The sequence below is a fragment of the Dermacentor variabilis genome, chromosome 9, assembly GCF_050947875.1.
Source record: "Dermacentor variabilis isolate Ectoservices chromosome 9, ASM5094787v1, whole genome shotgun sequence".
Lineage (NCBI taxonomy): Eukaryota > Metazoa > Arthropoda > Arachnida > Ixodida > Ixodidae > Dermacentor > Dermacentor variabilis.
In genome coordinates, this window is record NC_134576.1 from 19,940,165 (window position 1) to 19,959,006 (window position 18,842).

General features: G+C 45.0%; 1 protein-coding gene across 1 annotated transcript; it reads left to right on the forward strand.

The window, feature by feature from the left end:
- The first annotated feature begins 1,172 nt into the window (after positions 1–1,172).
- LOC142558271 (uncharacterized) lies at positions 1,173–11,736 on the forward strand. Its single transcript, XM_075670425.1, has 6 exons — positions 1,173–1,220; positions 4,070–4,153; positions 4,271–4,418; positions 6,140–6,322; positions 8,668–8,810; positions 11,722–11,736. Exons 1-6 carry the CDS (start codon positions 1,173–1,175, stop codon positions 11,734–11,736), a joined length of 621 nt encoding a protein of 206 aa, XP_075526540.1.
- Positions 11,737–18,842: the final 7,106 nt, after the last annotated feature.

The window sequence follows — 18,842 nt, forward strand, 5'->3', positions numbered from 1 at the left end:
GATAACCAGAAAGAAGTTCGGTTTGTCACCCTGCAGTCGGTAGTCAGGAAAATGATTTACAAGGTGCTGGAAGGGAAGAAGATATTGAACAGCGAAACGCAATCGTCGTACTTTCTGAGGCGGCATACCTTTACAGAAAGCGCAGGGGAAGAAAAATAGCGCGGTTTTATGCATACGCGCCGTTATAACTAGCTAAATGGACAGCCAAAATCATACACAAGAGCGAAAATATATGCGTATGATGGCAATGAGGTGCACGGGCAATGAGCAAACAAGAAGTGAACTACGTATTTAATAGTGTTATTCTTTCGAAGCACTCGTCAAATGCTCAATGTCCTTACGGACATGCACATGTGTGCGTGTGTCACAACGCACGCGAGCAATTTGCAGAGAACCCGATGGCAGAGCGATCGCATTTTTGCATCAACTTCGTTTAGTATAACACTTGGCACAGTTAATTGCCTGGTTTGTAGAAAAAAAATTCAAATTTGCCTGCGTTTATGGGGATGCAAGCTGCTGCCGGCGACGCGACAAGCATAAACTTGTTTCGCCGCCTGCCGTCAGCTGCAGAAAGCAGCGTTTCCGGAGGGGCTGCCACGTGTTTCCCGCTCCTGGAACAGGCGACTGTCCTCCCTGAAACGCTGCTTTCTGCAACTGACAGCAGGCGGCGAAACAAGTTTATGCTTGTCGCTTCGCGGCTGCCTCTTGTGTTTTCATACGCACAGGCAAATATGTAGTTTTCTGAAAAACTAGTGAATTAACTGTATCAAGTGTTACACTAAACGAAGTCGACACCAAAATGCGATCGCCCTGCAAAATTTTAGCAAGTACAGTACAGCGGTGAGCGCAAAATCTTTTTGAGAACGCATGCAGCGAAATGTTCAGGATCCCGTACATCAAGGCAGGGTTGAAGCAACGTTGGGTTGAAGGGTGTCCATGCATGTGGCGTCGTAGACGGGTGAAGACAAAGTTGTAGCCGAAGCCGTGTAGGGTGTGTGTTGTGTCTCGTCTGGTCGTGGTGTAGCGTGCGGACTCTACAATGTTTGCATATGTAAAATATCGCGACAATTATCGAGCTATACTACCTGTGCGGCTCATCAAATCTTTTGAGCCGGAAGATGAGCGAGATTTCTCGAAAACGACTGAATATCAAGCACACTGGTGCAGCGAAGATGGAAGCACAGAAGGCTACTACCCGGCCTTTGTTCATGCCCTCGCAGGTGAGTAAGCCTTGCTTGCAGATGTTTATATTATTACATTGCGCAGTTTTTTGGTCTTATGAAGTTTCCATCGATACTCGGCTGCCCATATTTAGCTTTTTTTTTTGGTCCACATGGCAGCGCTGTTATCTTTACCAAAAGTTTGCGAGAACCACCGCAGGGATTAGTAAAGGGGCCCAGTGGAAATTTTGTTCGAAAGCGGCAGTGTAGTACCTCATTCTTATGATATTAAGGAGCGCCTGAAGTGCAAGTGAGGTGTTAGCATCGTACCAGAAGGCATTAACGTATTACCTTTGCACTGCGGTATTGTGTGCTTGCGCCGACGTCGCGCAATCTCGCGTAACCTCAACAGATGGACATGCCCATCTTTTGGGACGTGCCCAGCCTATTTCTGCTTTTCATGAAATCGCTGCTTTCTCATGTGGTCATGCATACGTGGACAGTTAGGCGAAACGACTGTCACAGGAATTTCATTCTGCATGGCCAGGACTTCCGCGTCAATGCCTTATTCCTGAGCGTTAAGGTTGTTGCAAACAGGTCTGAGGATAAGTTTTCAACAAAACTTTTTCTATTTATCTTTCATATTTCATTGTTTTGCATTCTTTAGCCTTGGGATCATTCTCTGCCTGATCATTCTTTGTCATGATTGTCCGAGTTAATGTTAGTAACTGCTAAGCTGGTCAAGGCCTGGTAAGATGTACAATTTTTCCTAAGTATGGACAGCTGGGTCATTTGGTTGTGATTGGCATTATGAAACGTCGTTCCAGCGCACAATTAAACACGGACGAGAAGAGGACAACACGAACGCCGGCGTTCTTTTTCCGCTTTGTGCTGTTTATGAATAAGCAAATTCAGGCTAATTTGTTGACAGATCTTTGGTGACCTGTATGAACACTGAAAATAGATTGCTGCTTTGCAGACTACTGACTTCTCTTGAAGTTCAGGAGACTGTACTGGAAAGTTACGAGGCAGTCAGCAGTAATTTTGTTCTCTTCCTTTTGTTATCCTACTAATTTACAAACTACAACAACTTAATTGGTACTATTTATAGTGAGGAAAATGCGAACAGTGGGGTCATGTGGCACAAGCATAGTTATGATTCGTTGTTCCTCCTGCATCATTGCTGCTCTTGCAGTGCAAATGTATTCCTGGTGCTATGAAACTTGGAGCTCTTTGATTGTGGGAGCAAAAGCAGTGATGCAGGTTAGGAAGCAGGGCATGTGCGAGCCATATCACGCAGCACGAGTGGTGACAGTTGTATGCACTCTAACTATATTGGCAAGTGAAAATGGCATTGCTGAACTGGGAAATGTAAAACGACCATTGAACAAAGCAGTAGTGTAAGCAGCCATGCACAATGACTGGTCAGCGGCATGCTCTTTCCCTACAGGTACGCTTCGGCCACACATTTTGTTCTTTCAATTTCATTTGACCTTGATTATACATTACAGTCTGCAAAAAAGAGTTGAAAAGTACAGTGGCCGTTAGTCTCGGCAACCATTTGGGTAATCATGGAATATGAGTGAAAGAAAGGTAGTTCAAGGAAATTGTTATAAATATAATTGTGGCCAGCTTATTGCAGTGCGACTCTTAAATTTTCAGTTACGTTGTACATCTATGTGTAGCTGCATGCATTTGATCTTGGCTGTTGACTGCAGTTAAATGTGACCAATGAACTGTGGTGCTCTTTTGGTTTTAGACACTCTGGAAGTCCTGAATGCCAAATTAAAAAAAATGAGGGAACCTTTTCCCCGATTAATTAAAATTGAAGATCAGCTGGGACCTCGCAAGCAAAGGGTGAGTGTTTCTGAGCACTAGTAATTTGAAGGTCTAGTCATTGCTTTCCCACTATATCTTGATACCACCAGGACCTTGTATGCTAGTTACGTGGCATTCGAAGCTTTAGCAAGATATCAGTGAGATAATGATTGCATTGTCAGCTACTAAGAAGTTGTGCAGATACCATTCAGTGTGAAATTCGGATGTTATGCAAAGCATTTTTCAGCTACCTGCCTATTGAGCATTTCAACTGAGCAAAACCAAGTGGATGAGTGAGTTTTTGTAAATTGAGTAGTTGTGTGTGGGTATTGAGTGTATGCATGTGTGAGGACAGCAGCGTAACGATGACCATGTTGCAAAGGATCATAAGGCAGCAATGGCATGATCGGCCATTGCCAATGCTGGCTGTTTGTCGCATCTTTAGGATATGGCAATTATTGGGTTCTGCGGTAGTGGGCAAACTAAGGAGAGACACTGATTGTGATGTCATCGGCGACTGTCATAATTGTTGAGGCTTAGGGCTATGTCATGCAGGGTATGCGAAAATGATGGAACTTGTACTTCAGTGAAGAGTGAAAATGGTGGAATTTGTACTCCAGAGAAGAGATAAATATGATTAGCCTGGTAGTCACGAAGTTCAGTTTCTACATTGCGTAAACTGCTATGAAAAGAGTACTGGGAAAAGTGGGCCGGTCCCAAAGAAAGTACAGCAAGGCACCTAAAGAACGAGCGGTCATAGAGAAAGAGAAAGAAGACAAGGAACAGGTGTGTGGTACATGCACTGAGTGTTTCAAAGAGCTGGCTGGCTTTAGAACAAGAGAAGCATGCGTGTGATTGTGACCTAGTGGTTGAAGCACCAAGCTGCTGTGCTCAACGGTAGAGGTGTGATTCCACCATTGGGCCACATTTTCTTTTTTTTAAAGCGAGGAGAGACAAGAACCTACGCACCTACCTACTACGAATTGTAAAGAATGAGACAAAGAATGCTTTATATTCAAATATGCTTATAGGTTTATAGGTACTTAATCTTGAGGTAACATTTCATTCCTACTCTGATCCTGCCTGTGTAGAAGGAGCCAACACCGAGAGATGCCAAAAAGCAGCGGCTGGCAGCCACAGAGGCTCTGCACGACAGAATTTTGCACCAGCATGAGGTAGGAACAAAACATTGAGGACTATTTTGGAACCATATTATGTGGCAAAATGGCCAGAAGCACAGTACTCAGTATTTTATAGTGATCCATATTTTTTTGCACTACTTCAATTTTCAGTCCAGTGAATCGCAAACGGAAGGGCTGGTGGCTCAGCTAAAAGCCACAATTGAGAAGCAGGCGAAGGAGCTTAAGAAAGTTAAGCTCGAGCTCAAAGAAGCCGGAGAGCTAAATAAAAAGCTCACCAATGCATTGCTGGAAAAGATTGGTGAGTACGTTATGCATTTCTCAGGTAGCCTATCACCCTGCAACAGGAAATAGTGACCACCATGATCAAATTTCTGCTAGGAGGCACATTAACAAATTGCAGGGGCTTTGCTTGCTTATACAGATTGGTGCTCATTGGCTTGTAATTTTACCATGAGTGCTGGAGAGCACATGCACTTTCTTATGACCTCTTGCTGCTGGTACTTCTTTGCAATGAATAAGAATATGCTCCTGTTAGATATTAAAAAAAAAGATTCATTGTGTGGATAATGAGCTATTGTTTCATCATGCCAGCTACGTGCAACGCTGCCATAGAAACGTCTGCATCTGCATAAGGGACGAAATAACAATGATTTTATAGATCTATTTGCTCTGGTGCTCTCTTAGCAGAAATCACAATATTGCACTTGAATGAGAAGGGGAACCGAGGGGCCTTAATTTTGTGTATCATAGCCATAACAAGCCAACAGATAATTGTGTTAATGAAAGCGTAGGGGAAATTATTTGTAGTTTTAATTGAAGTATAGGAATGGTAAAGCAATGGGAAATGTAAGGGATGGAAAGCAACTTGCTGCTCGTGGGGACTGAGCCTACAACATGCAGTAAATGCACGCATTATGCAAAGGTCATGGGTTCGGCCCCCACCAGTGGCAAGTTGTTTTTTCATCCACTTATTTTTTTTTATTTATTCATTTTACATTTAAATTAAATGTACACCGAAATGCCCCCTATGCTTTCCTTGACTGTAATTCCCTATGCTTTCCTTGACTATAATTTGTTGGTTTTTTATAATTTCACTTAGTCATTATGTTTTGCTAGACAGCCCACCATGGTGGCGTTGTCGCTTTCGCATTGCGCTGCTAAGCCCGAGGGTGCAGGATGAGATCTCGACCACGGTGGCCCCATTTGGGGGGGGGGGGGGCAAAATGCAAAAACGCTCATGTTTTGTGCAGTAGTGTGCATTAAAGAGCTGCAGGTGGTCAAAATTAATCTGGTGTCCCCCCACTATGGTGTGCCCTGTAATCATGTCATGGTTGACATGTAAAACTCCAGAATTTAATTATTTTAATAGTTTGTTAGATGACCTGCAGCATGTAAAACGATTGTGAAATTCCCAGCTGCTTCTTTGTGCATTTTTCACACACAGTTCACGGTCATAAAAATTGCTATTTATATTTATATCCAGGATAACCCTTGCTTTATGCCAAGTTATTTGTTATTATTGTCACTGTTGGCATTCTCTATTCATACCTGGTGACTTTCTCAAAATTGTTCTTGGAGTTTACTGGTTTAAGCTTATTATCAAAGTAATTGTAGGTAGAAATACTGAAGCCACTGGCCTAACAAACTGAATCTGAGCAGATTGATCATGTCAGTGACATTTCGTACTGATGGTACCTCAGTTCAGCTTGGTCAAGGAAATAAGCACCGTTGGTGATAGTAGTGCCTGTGGATTTCACCATGCCTTCCTTTGTCATGGTGTTTCTAACTCCCTTTTGTCAAGATTTACGAACAAGCCTACATCGCTACCCTTGCATGATGGCATGTTCTTCATGCTGGGGCATGAAGAAGGTGTGCACTAACTTCGTGTACTCAATTTATGACCTCTTCATGTTGCTGAAGCAGTGGCAGGCAGTAATAAACTTTTTCTGCAGATTTAGGTGTACAGCAGTCATTCATTGGCAGTTTACCTGAACAGTGCATTAATGAATTTATATGCAGAGGTTGCTCGGGGGAAAGCCCAAGAGAAGGACGCCGAAGTCAGTGCACATGCCAGAAGGGATTGTGCGCAGGTAGAGTGTATGAGCAACCTGTCTGTGGGCTACCGGCAGCCAACAGAGGCTTCAGGTCTGCCTCAACAAACTGCAGGCCAAGTGACCGACAAACCAGCATCTCTGAATGAAGGTACTGTTATTTCTGTGTGGCTATCTGGTTTTGGATTGTCGACTGGCCTTTCTTTCTGGGCCCGTGCAGTGTTAATCAGTTTTAAAAAAGCCGCTTTCTGAAAGAAAGTTGGTTGAATGTGAAGCTTTCCCCAATGCAAACTGAAAGTCCAAAGCCAATGACCACGCAAGGAACTCATTAAGTGCTGAGCGACCCGATGGTACGCATATGTGATTTGATCTTGTTTAGGATTGCATTTTTTGAGTGTTGAAGTTGAATGAAGACACATTTCGTTAAATTCCACAGCCTTTACTTTAGATCGTGTAGCCATTGATTACGTGCACACACACTCGCATAGTATTGCATTGTGATCGCTAGGGTAGACGGTCAGAGACTCTGCCATCGTAACATGACACAGCCTGCTTGCAAATGTGAGATCAGCGCTGGAACAGTGTTCTGTCGTGGGTCTCTGTAGCATCTTAATTTCAACGTGTAGTGATCTAGCATTAAACTCAATACATTTATCATGCTTTTTTGCCACATCGATGTTAAAAGGTACTTGCACACAAGGATCAGCGTACTGTGGGACTTTCAGGCCTTTATTGTTTGTGCGATAAATGTTTGAGTCGCAACGACACGTGTTCGGTCTGATGTACAGGCTCGTCCACTCTTGGGGTGAACACGGCTCACCAGTGCGTCCGGCGCGGCGGCGCATCGAAGCGAAGCGGCGCAGGCGCACACGGACCTGGGGGAGGTGCTTCGCGTCGTCTGCTACAGTGCTGGAGCGCGTCGCCCTGGCTTTGCTGTAAAGTACACTTCGCTAGACCAAGGTGACTGAGCGACCGAGGCGGCGTTGCAGGAAGGTGCACTTCACTAACTGGAGCATTTTCCATCTGGTTCGGTCTACGGCTTGTGAACAGCCTGCTTAATCAATATACATTAACAGAAACAAGCTTCTTACCACATAAATCACTTAGCATGTTTGTATAAGTGATGAGGGTAAAAATGCAGTCATTTTTTCGCGCTCTTTGTTAGGCTGGGGCGTAGAGGCGACCCTTGATAGTCGTAGACCGAACCAGCTGGAAAATGCTCCAGTTAGTGAAGTGCGCCTTCCCGCAACGCCGCCTCGGTCGCTCAGTCACCTGGGTCTCGTGAAGTCTACTTTACAGCAAAGCCAGAGCGGCGCGCTCCAGCACTGTAGCAGACGACGCGAAGTGCCTCCTACAGGTCCGTGTGTGTCTGTGCTGCTTCGCTTCGATGCACTGGCGCCCCGCGAAGCGCGGCCATGGGGAGCCGTGTTCCCCCTAAGAGTGGCCGAGCCTGTACATGCTTATGATCGCAAGACTAGTAGACATCTCGACTGCACATATATACAGTTCGTCTGGGTAGCGTGGCGTTGAACCACTTTTCTTTAAGACACGAGAAGAAAGGGGGTTAACCGAGGGGCCCGATTTTTATTAGTCATATCATGAGAAGCCAACAAACACTGAAACCAAGGACAACATAGGGCAAATTATTTGTGCTTAATAAATGAAATAAAGAAACGATAAATTAATGGAAATTTAAGTGGATGAAAAAACAACTTGCCGCCAGTGGAAACCGAACCCACAACCTTCGCATTTCGCGTGCGATGCTCTACCAATTGAGCTACCGCGGCGCTGTTTCCCCATCCTCTTTCTTCGGTATTTATGTGTCCTAGTAGAACCCTGGGAATGTTAGCCAGTGCCACCACTCACAGACCATGGCAGTGGACGTGGAACGTCCTTTTCGCCGCAGGCGTCACGAGAACGTTATCTTTTTGGGTGAAGGCAACTGGTCAATAAACCCACATATGCTACCTGAAGGTATCAAGGTAGCCGGATTCGAGACCCTCGTTATGTAATGAACGAAAAGAAAGGCGGTTAACCGAGGGGCCTGATTTTTATTAGTCATATCATGAGAAGCGAACAAACATTGGCACCAAGGACAACATAGGGGAAATTATTTGTGCTTAATAAATGAAATGAAGAAATGATAAATTAATAGAAATTAAAGTGGATGAAAAAACAACTTGCCGCAGGTGGGAACTGAACCCACAACCGCACCCGCGAAGGTTGTGGGTTTGGTATTATGGCACGTGTGATGCAGTTTTCGCTGAGAGCATGCATCAATGTGGCTTACTGCATCTACAATTTGCGTATGCACGTCGTGTGTCGTCATAAACCTTAGACACCATAAATGACTGTGCTTAATGCCTGCGACCGCCATCAGATGCAGCATCATGTCAGTCTGCCTATGTGTATGTTTGTCCGCATGCTCCCATGATTTCTGACTGAAAGCCTGCTATGACCACCATATGTTTCAATCAATGTTGTCATTTTTTGCAGTGGAGGCCACAAACGTGCCAGGCACCGTAGCGGAGGCCCCAACTTCCGGAAGTGCACTTGCACTCTGCGCTACTTTGCCTAGTGCAGTGGACCCAGGGCCGTCATCCCCTCCTGGTGGACTTTTTTCCACTGTTGATGGAGAGGTGAGGCCAAATTTCTGTATGACTAAATCTTCATAGATATGCTTTCCAATGGAATGTCAGGAAAAAAAGGTCCGTGTGTCATCGATTATTGCCACAAATAAGGAATGTGAGGTGAATGCTTATACAGGAAATCTCAATATAACGAAATTCAGGGGACCACGGTAAATTGTTGATTACTCTGAAAGATCGTTATAGTGAAAGCCCCAAAATTAACCATTCCGCCCATCAACCTATCAGTTCACAAGTTGTCACCATACGAACTATTCACAATAACGTCGCTGTAGGCTCTGACCATGTGCTGCTGCTAGGTATTTTCCACAGATTCCGCTGCCGTGCACAATGAAGCACTGTATAGTAAGAGTGACGTGTGCAAAACAAGACGCTGACGCTGAGAAAATTGCCGACAAAAATGTAGCTCTATGTCGTCCCCAAAGCGCAATGTTCTTGCTTTTTGTTTGTTTTTCACATTTTTTGCCGTGTACACCACAAGTGTCTCGCTCGAGGCAGACATCTGAACTATGTCAAAGTGCAAGCAAGCGTCAACAACACTGTCTAGAAAGTGCAAACTGTGACCGTGTGACATCCCCATGAGTACAGAGGTTACATTTCACTGTGCATATAGCTAATCCAACCGCAGAAAGAAGCGCGGAAGAAAGGTGTGCACAGAAAGAAGGGTGAAAAAAGGAAGAGACATGCTTCCGTTGCTAGGCGATATTTTTCTGGTCGGAGCATGTGCTTGCAAAACCTTATGCGCCGTCGGTTCCACCTGCCTACATTCTTTTTTTCTCTGGTCCCGTCTCACGGTTTTCGGGACGAACCCATGCGCCGTGATGTCCACTCTCTGTGCCTTGTCTGCTAGCCTACTGTTTTGGCTGCTGTGAAGAATACATGGAAATCTAAGAATCCTCACATTTCGGAACATTAGTTTATAGTACTGAGGTGTTAACATCACAAGAAAAGTGAATAGCGATCACTATTCTGAAAATTTTGGTATTCTGAAGTTCGTAGTACTGAAATATTTTTACATTGAAACTGCAAGAAGTCGGCAGGGGATTTCTGAAAAGTTTGTTAATGTGGTGTTCATAGAAACGAGGTTTCACTGTGCACTATTGACTCTGAACACACTTCGGCCTCAAGAGAAGTCAGCCTCACGTTTGTTACTTGGAGGACAGTTAAAGGTCGATAATGGTTTAGCTTGAACTGGGAAACTTGTCATCAGCACAAAAAAAAGGGGCATACGGTAAGGCACAGATATTGCTGAGCACAACCACTAAACGTCAGACCTTTTATTTAAGCAGTATAGACACTTTAACATTAGGAGATAAGATCCGCATGCTGATCTTATCTCCTATTTTTGCATGGGACCTTGCACCCTTGAAAAAGCTTTCACAGGGCCTGGAAAGTCCTTGAATGTCCTTTAACTTTTCTCTCGGAGACCTGCAGAAACCCTGGTTTAGGTATTTCCAATAATTTTGTCTTCCGACAATGGTGGAGGGCTCACCCATTGTGCAACACTGAAGCTTCCATTCAGCCAGCTTCACGGGGAGGGGGATTAGGGGCTGGGAACGGAGGATGCTTTCTTCTGCCGTGCAATGCAACTCCTAGCTTTAGCTGCACTTTGTAGTGCAGGAAAAGGGTGTGAGTAGTGTGGCAAAAAAGTGAGAAACAGGGATGGCTTATTAGCAGTTTATCAAATGCCTTTACTTTTGCTATTACTGGAGCGCCATATGTAAAAAATTCTCGCAGCTTAGATTCATGTACACTACAGCTCTCGCTAATAACACTCCCAGATATAACGAATTATTGGTTCAAATCACCACGTTTCATTGCATTAATTTACGATTTTCTAAGCATGCTTGTTGAAACTGCGTCCACATATAATGAACATATTCAATAGCGCTGTGCTGTTACAACGAACATTTCAAGTAGAACTTGTTGCTAGCAGAGTTGGTTGAAATCTAATGACTACACTGTTGCACCAAAAGGAAAACTAAAGACTTAGGAGGGAGAGTAAGAAGCGACAAGTCAAGCACTGAACTTCAACTGATTTTATTCTTACAGCAGAGCAGGGAGAATCAACAAATGCGCATGCATACGTCAGTATTGTCTAGAGCGATTACAGTGATGTTTTTAACAGCTGCATTTCGTTGTCAAAGAGGAACACAGACATATCACTAATGCAACTCGTGCCTCTCTCTTTTATGCTTTTTTTATGTATTGCCACTTCTGCCAAGTATCTTAATCTCGTGTAGTAGTGGCTGGCACGTGCCTGCTACGCGCATTACCTTTATTAATTATAGACAATTCATGCTCCTGGGCCTGGTCATTGACACATTTCACATATGGTCTAGTGTGGTTTTTCTGGCATCCTGACTTTTTTGTTAACGTGACTTATGCACGGGCACAGTCCATCCAACTTGCGTGGTGCAGAGAAAACTGGCACACCAAATAGGCATATCACATGAAAGAGAGGCATGAGTTGTATTAGTGATATCTGTTTTTCTGTTTGACGTGATGCAGCTGTTGAAAACATCACTGTAATCGCTCTAGACAACACTGATGTGCGTATGCGCATTTGTTGATTCTCCCTGCTTTGCTGTAATAATAAAATAAGTTGAAGTTCAGCGCTTGACCCGTCGTTTCTTACTCTCTCTCCTAAGTCTTTATGTTCCTTTTGGCACAACAATGCATTCATTAGAAACATTTCAAACCTGGCCGCGGTAAAAGGAGGGCGCTTGCCAAGTTCGTAAGTTTGAAGTGGTGACGGGACTTGGCGCATCCTCCGCTGCAGTTTAATCATGACGAAAATATAGCTGCCAAGTGTGGATTTCAGAAGCCACAAGGGAATTCACTCCTTTTCAACCATGCAAGGGTAATCACACTTTCAAGGCATGTCTCCTGTGGGTTTCAGAACAATGCCATGTAGTGTATGATGGCGGTGGTCTTTGGAGACTGGCACGCGTAGCTCTCTAAGTCACATGCACCGCGCTGTTCTCCATGTGACACTGCTTGCAACCTTGATGGCACTCCATTCTTGCACTGTTCTCTGCGTGGCGCTGCACCTATTTGAAACGATTGTTTTGCTTTCTCTATCGATTTCATAATTTCAAGGTTAGACTGTGAAATATGAATGTTTGCTACCCTTAATGTGGGAAAATTTTATAAGTTTAATCCTTTACAAAAAAGTAAATTTCTTGGTGTGGTTGGGTTTAATCCCGTTTTTATAAAACTTGTTTGAGGTGCAGAAGTTGGAAATTATGGGGTTGTATCAGAAATCGAAGGAGCTAACCTTTATAATATTGTTTTATACAGACGTGTTTTAGTGTTAAGAGTACAAGCTCAGAAAAAAAATCACTTCATATCTATTGCAGGTGCAGATTCGTGTGGGATACGTGATGCCACTGAGCAAGTGGCATTACATATTAAAATCCACATGTGATGCAAAGTGCACAATAAATGTTGCACGACATTTATGGACACCAGCAGAAGCAGGTGAAAGAAGCCTGACCGGCCAGGCCTGCCGTACAATGTCCGAGGCATCCGGCAAACTCCAAGCAACACCGGATAAAGTGGCTGCTGTAAAGAGTAAGTCAGCAGTCACCTTGTTTAAGAAACATGACAGTATATACGTAACAGTTATCTGGATGATTTAACATATTGCGTGATATATGCACGACGCAAAGAAATGCCAAAGCAAGAACGAGGCAAGTGCCTATGTGTACTATCTTTTTCCTCTGCTGTATATCCACTCTGTCTTGGCATATAATTTAAATGTATCTGCAGTTATGAAAAGCAGCAGAAAATAATTTTGAGATATTCGTTTCTGGCAAAAACAGTCCACAATGTTTCCCCCGTAATTAGTTTAAATGAAAAACAATTAAGAAAGTCAGGTGGCTACATGTGCCTTAAATTGTACATGAGGCATTAATTTTGTAAGGACCTTAATTGGCAGCTTGAATTATGTTCACCTGCTGCTTATTGTCTTTATAACAGAAGCGAGCATTTAAGCACCTCATTGTCTTTGAAAATTCTAATGTAGACTTGGCATGTGTTGTAGCTTTTCATGCTGCAGCTTTCATTTCACTGTTTTGAAGAAATGCTTCTGAAGAAAATTGGGTTCCGACACAGCTTGGCAAATTTTGTTGTCTGAAAAGAAGCTTTTTAAACCGCTGCCTTCCAATGTGTTGACTGTGGTCACCTGGTTGCCACTTTACAATCTGTAGCGTTCACAGCCATGCAATTGCAAAACAAAACACTGTTTTGATGATTGAAATTTGTAAGATATGGCCTATCAGCACTTTCAGTGATCTCATTTTATTTGAGCATATAAGAATGAGAAAAAAAATGCTGCACAAAGAAAGCACCTCGTACATTAGTCGCATGTACGCTGTGACATGAATAGCTGATTTTGTCCTATGCAAAGCATCCTATAGACTTTCATGCCTGTCGTTGGTGCCAAAGAAAGCGAGGCGGTGGGCATCACGCAGATTTCCAGCACTCGCCACCAGCCTGGATTAGAATGGACAACTATATAGTGTGGCTGTAACTGGCATTCTTTTTCTGGGCAGATTCAGTTGTTTTATGGATCAAAGTACCAGTAACTCTTGTACTGGCATGAAAGAACTGACGCAAATTCCGTTTCCTAAAAAATGTTTTGAAAACAAATGAGCATAAAAGATTGTTCTGTATTATTTTAAGATGCTTGTTTAGGCTCCTTTCCATTTAAGATGTAGGTTAGCTTAGCAAAGTAGCAATATGGAGATTGCAAACTAGAACACAAGCAATTTGCGGATTCCATGAACTGTGAGAATCGATATAAGTGAAGCTTTGTATGCTGTGTGGTTTGATTGACAATAATGACAAATGTGTAATTTCTTTAGCATGTAGTCCATTACAAGAGTGGTGAGATGATGTAAAATGTTTTCGCTACATGCACCACTGCTGTGTGTCTGCATTGTCCCTAGAACACACAGTAAGACGTGTTTACTTGAGGCGTTGTTGCAAGTCATTGTTCATAATCTCTGAGAGGGAATTGAGCATTGTCATGGCCTCACATGGCGCACCAAATTGTGGCGCAAGTATGAAACGTTCATAGAATTATGGGGCTGTGCCTACTTGAATTAGTTGTTATAATTGTATATGTATACAATGATGCAAGCATTCGCGGTCTGCACCACATTTTGCTGTGTAGCGAAGACGCTCCTCTTATGTGTGACGCTTCTTTCGGGCCTGGGTGTCCTTGACACCGTGTGCACGCCTTTGAGCCATCCTGCTTGCACGTGTTTATGGGCTTCTTCTACATACATGACCAGCACACTGTTGAGACTCCAGCTCAAAGCACTCTCTTCAGGCTAAGGACGATTGTAATGTTTACACTATCACTAGTCCAGCAGCTGCATGTTTGTAGCACAGGAATTAAAGATAGGCACACCACGTGCAGTACGCGCAAACTGAAATGCTAGCACAGCAGCGCTGGCCAGGATGTGCGGAGGTGAGTGCCATCTGATGGTGTTGCAAGAAACACAGCGGCACGCATGACAAAACCATAGCAGCAGGAGCGCCCGTAAAATTGGGAGAAGAGGCAGAGAAAGCTTCCCTTTCAAACATTGATTATAATTGCCATCATTTGCAGCTAAATAAAGCTTGCAAACCAGCCATGACTACAGCTTTTACATAAAATTGTTTGTTTATATATATGGCAAATGCTAAAGTTACGACCCGCTTGCCCCCAACTGCACGAGCAACAGGTAAAGGTAACAGCTAGGTGATGGCGTGGACAAACCAGGCAGCTTTCACCTTGCAGCTCTCCTGCATGCGTGGAGACAGTGTAGCCAAATTGTGGCCTCTCAATCTGACAGGAATTTGGGTGGTGGTAGAGCAGACAAATTATGCTTTGTGCAGGCTTTGAGTGCAGCTGCCATGCGACTAAACCTTGCAGTAAAGCTCCTGATAGAAGAAGCGTAGCTTTGGCGAAAAACCATGTAAATCTGCAAAACAATGTGATGCAAGTGTATGCATTCTCACTACAAATAAAGCTGCTCTGGCTTGCACACTGAGTAGCATATGTTTGTTTGTAATATTTTTTGCATTTTATTACCTGAAACATTGTTTAATCGATTTTTTGCTTAAAGTGATTGCAGTAGATTTACTTCTTCCCTTATTGCTACAAGTCATTGCAAAAACAATTTACTTCTACATTTATTACACTTGTCCTTTAGACTGCCTGGAGAAGTACATCAGGCAACATCCAATGGGGCCACCAGCACCACCTCCGGAGCACCGCATAGCGTCAGTGCGGAAGCACTTACGCAGCTTCTTTACTGAGGCAGGTCGCCAAGGAAAGCGAGTTAGAAAGTGAACAGTTGAAATCTTTTTTCAATAAAATGTGATTATATGCCACACAGTATGGTGCTTTACATTGATTCTTTATGGCACGAAAATGGCCGCATATACTTGGCCACATGTAGGTACAGACTATACACTTTGCAAGGCTCAAGATCACATGAAGATAGCGCCTCATGAGCTTTGCAAGTGCAGTGGCTGCTCCTTAAATTCGTTGCACAACTTGTCTTTGACCTGCTGTGCCCATGATCATATCCATCATGTCGCCCAGTGCCCACCGTGCTGCCCAGCACCCACTGCGCACGCCCAGCACCCACCGTGCCGCCCAGCAACCACCGTGCCACCCGTCACCCACCATTTCACCCGTCACCCACCATTTCACCCGTCACCCACCATTTCACCCGTCACCCACCATGCCGCCCAGCACCCAGCATGCCACCCATCACCATAATCCACCATGATGATGGGTGATGGATTCCACCATGCCCAGCAACGTGCAAATTTTCAATAGGGTCTGCCACATGGAACGCCCATTTCCCTACACATGGATAGAGACGCCATGAAGCTGCGCAGCGCGCAGAGCGGCATCGAAAGAAAAGGAAAAACGGCGCGAGCGCACTCGTTAGATTGATCTCAACGCCGTGACACCTACTCTGCCAGATGGAACGCCCATATCCCTACACATGCATAGAGACCCCATGAAGATGCACAGCGCGCAGAGCGGCATCGAAAGAATTGGGAAAAGGGCGCGGGCGCGCTCGTTGGATTGTTCTCCACGCTGCGACACCTACTCTGCCACATGGAACGCCCATATCCCTACACATGCATAGAGACACTCAGAAGATCTTCAGCACACAAATTGGCATCGAAAGAATCGGAAAAAGAGCGCGAGCGCGCTCGTTTGATTGATCTCCACGCTGCGACACCTACTCTGCCACATGGAACGCCCATTTTCCTACACATGCATAGAGACATCACCAAGATGCACAGCGCGCAGAGCGGCATCGAAAAAATGGGAAAAAGGGCGCGAGCACGCTCGTTAGATTGATCTCCTCGCTGCGACACCTACTCTGCCACATGGAACGCCCATATCCCTACACATGCATAGAGACACTATGCAGATGCACAGCGCGCAGAGAGGCATCGAAAGAATGGAAAAAGGGCGCGAGCGCGCTCCTTAGATTGATCTCCCCGCTGCGACTCCTACTCTGCCACATGGAACGCCCCTTTTCCTACACATGCATAGAGACATCACCAAGATGCACAGCGCGCAGAGCGGCATCGAAAAAATGGGAAAAAGGGCGCGAGCACGCTCGTTAGATTGATCTCCTCGCTGCGACACCTACTCTGCCACATGGAACGCCCATATCCCTACACATGCATAGAGACGCCATGAAGCTGCGCATCGCGCAGAGCGGCATCGAAAGAATGGGAAAAAGGTCGCGAGCGCGCTCGTTACATTGATCTCCACAATGCGATACCTGCTGTGCCACAAGCAAAGGGCCTATTCAAAGCAATGCAAAAAGACGCCACGACGATGCACAGCGCGGATAGCGGCATCGAAAGACTGCGAAAAAGGGACGCTCGCGCTCACTACATGAATCTCCACGCTGCGACACCTGCTGTGCCACAGGGAAAGGGCATATTCCTACCTATGCAAAAAGACGCTACGAACATGTGCAGCAAGCACCACAACGTCGAAACAATAACGGATGAGCAGGAGTTTGGTCTTTATATTGATCGCGACGGTGCGACTTCCTGCTCTCCCACATGGAACGCGTATGTTCCTACACGTGCACAGAGACATCACGAAGATGCAAAGCGCGATGAGCGGCGTCGAAAGATTAGAAAAAGGGCGCGAGCGCGGTCCTTACATTGATCTCCACGCTGCGACACCTGCTGTGCCACAAGCAAAGGGCCTATTCAAAGCAATGCAAAAAGACGCCACGACGATGCACAGCGCGCATGGCGACATCGGAGGACTGCGAAAAAGGCACGGGCGCGCTCACTACATTAATCTCCACGAGGCGACACTTGCTGTGCCACAGGGAAAGGGTATATTCTTACCTGTGCAAAAAGACGCCACGAACATGCACAGCAAGCACCACAACGTCGAGACAATAGCGGAAAGAGCAGAAGCGCGGTCTTTATATTGATCTCGACGGTGCGACTCCTTGCTGTGCCACATGGAACGCGCATATTCCTACACATGCAAAGAGACACCAAGAATATGCACAGCGTGCAGAGCGGCATAGAAATAATAGGAAAAAGGGCGCCAGCGCGCTCGTTACGATCTCCACGCTGCGACACCTACTGTGCTACATGGAACGCGTATGTTCCTATACATGCAAAGAGACACCACGAAGATGCACAGCAGGATGAGCGGCGTCGAATGACTAGTAAAAAGGGCGCGCGCTCGCTCTTTAGATTGACCTCCACGCGGCGACACTTGCTGTGCCACAGGGAAAGGGCATATTCTAACCTATGCAAAAAGACGCCACGATCATGCATATCACGCACCGCAGCGTCCGAACACCAGCGGAGAGAGCAGGAGCCCGGTCTTTACATTGATTTCGACGGTGCTACACCTGCTGTGCCACATGGAACGCGCCTGTTCCTACACATGCAAAGAGACACCACAAATATGCACAGCGCACTTAGCGGCATCGAAGAACTCCCGCGTGACATCAAGCCTGGAACGCCACCTAGCCCCCACGTGACCTTGTCCGAATCGCCTTTAAAAGAGCGTCAACAGGAATTTGTCTTCAGTGGGCGCGGCGGGACCAGCGTAGGCATGTGGTCTCACAAGCTTCTCTTCTGCCTTGTGCAGGTTAGTACCGATTACTGTTCTGTTAAAAGTGATTGCCGCTGTCTTCTGGTCCTGCCATGCCCACAGCAGTTCGTTGAAATTGCCTACAATGCTTTTTGTATGTGCAAACTGCTCCTATGTGGAGACGTTGAAACTAATCCCGGTCCGGATACTAGTGAAACGCTGAAAGAATTACTTGAAGGGCAAAAAGGCCTAGCCAATGAAGTGACTGCTTTGAGAGAGCAACAGAGCAATATGGAAAAACTCATGAATGATATGAGACTAAGGTTTACAGCCTTGGAGAAGCAGACAAACAGGATTGACACTCTAGAACAAACAATATACGAACTCCAGGCGAAATTAACAGATTTAGAAGACAGGAGCCGCCGCTCAAACCTTATTGTTTTTGGAGTAAAAGAGGAACCCGGGGAATCTGAGGCTGACTTGAAAAAGAAGGTTCTAACTGAAGTTTTTGCAGAAAAGCTTAATGTATCTTGCAGTTCTGTGGGCAGAATACACAGGCTGGGCAAAAAGGCAACAAACAGCCCTGTAATTGTGTTGTTCCAGGACTATAACGAAAAGCAAGAACTCTTTAAAAACTGCAAGAAACTAAAAGGCAGTAATATTTCAATACAGAACGATTATTCACGAAACACACTTAGGAAGCGTAAATTACTGTGGGACAGCGCAAAAACAGGAAGGGATGAAGGGAAAAAAGTTACCTTGATAAAAGACAAGCTGCGAATCGAAAAAATGCTTTACACCTGGGATGACAGCGATAACAGCAGAGTTCAACTCGGTGATAAAAACAGTTATCAAAGCAAAGACTGACTTTCCCAACCTCGTGTTAAGGAATTTCGCTTACTTAATATAAATGCACG

What these genes read in the sequence shown, in the direction of transcription:
- LOC142558271 (XM_075670425.1), top strand. Translation starts at nt 1,173, where the DNA reads ATGGAAGCACAGAAGGCTACTACCCGGCCTTTGTTCATGCCCTCGCAG. An exon ending in CTTTGTTCATGCCCTCGCAG is followed by an intron (nt 1,221 to 4,069) that starts GTGAGTAAGCCT and finishes CTGCCTGTGTAG; the next exon opens with AAGGAGCCAACACCGAGAGA. An exon ending in ACCAGCATCTCTGAATGAAG is followed by an intron (nt 6,323 to 8,667) that starts GTACTGTTATTT and finishes CATTTTTTGCAG; the next exon opens with TGGAGGCCACAAACGTGCCA.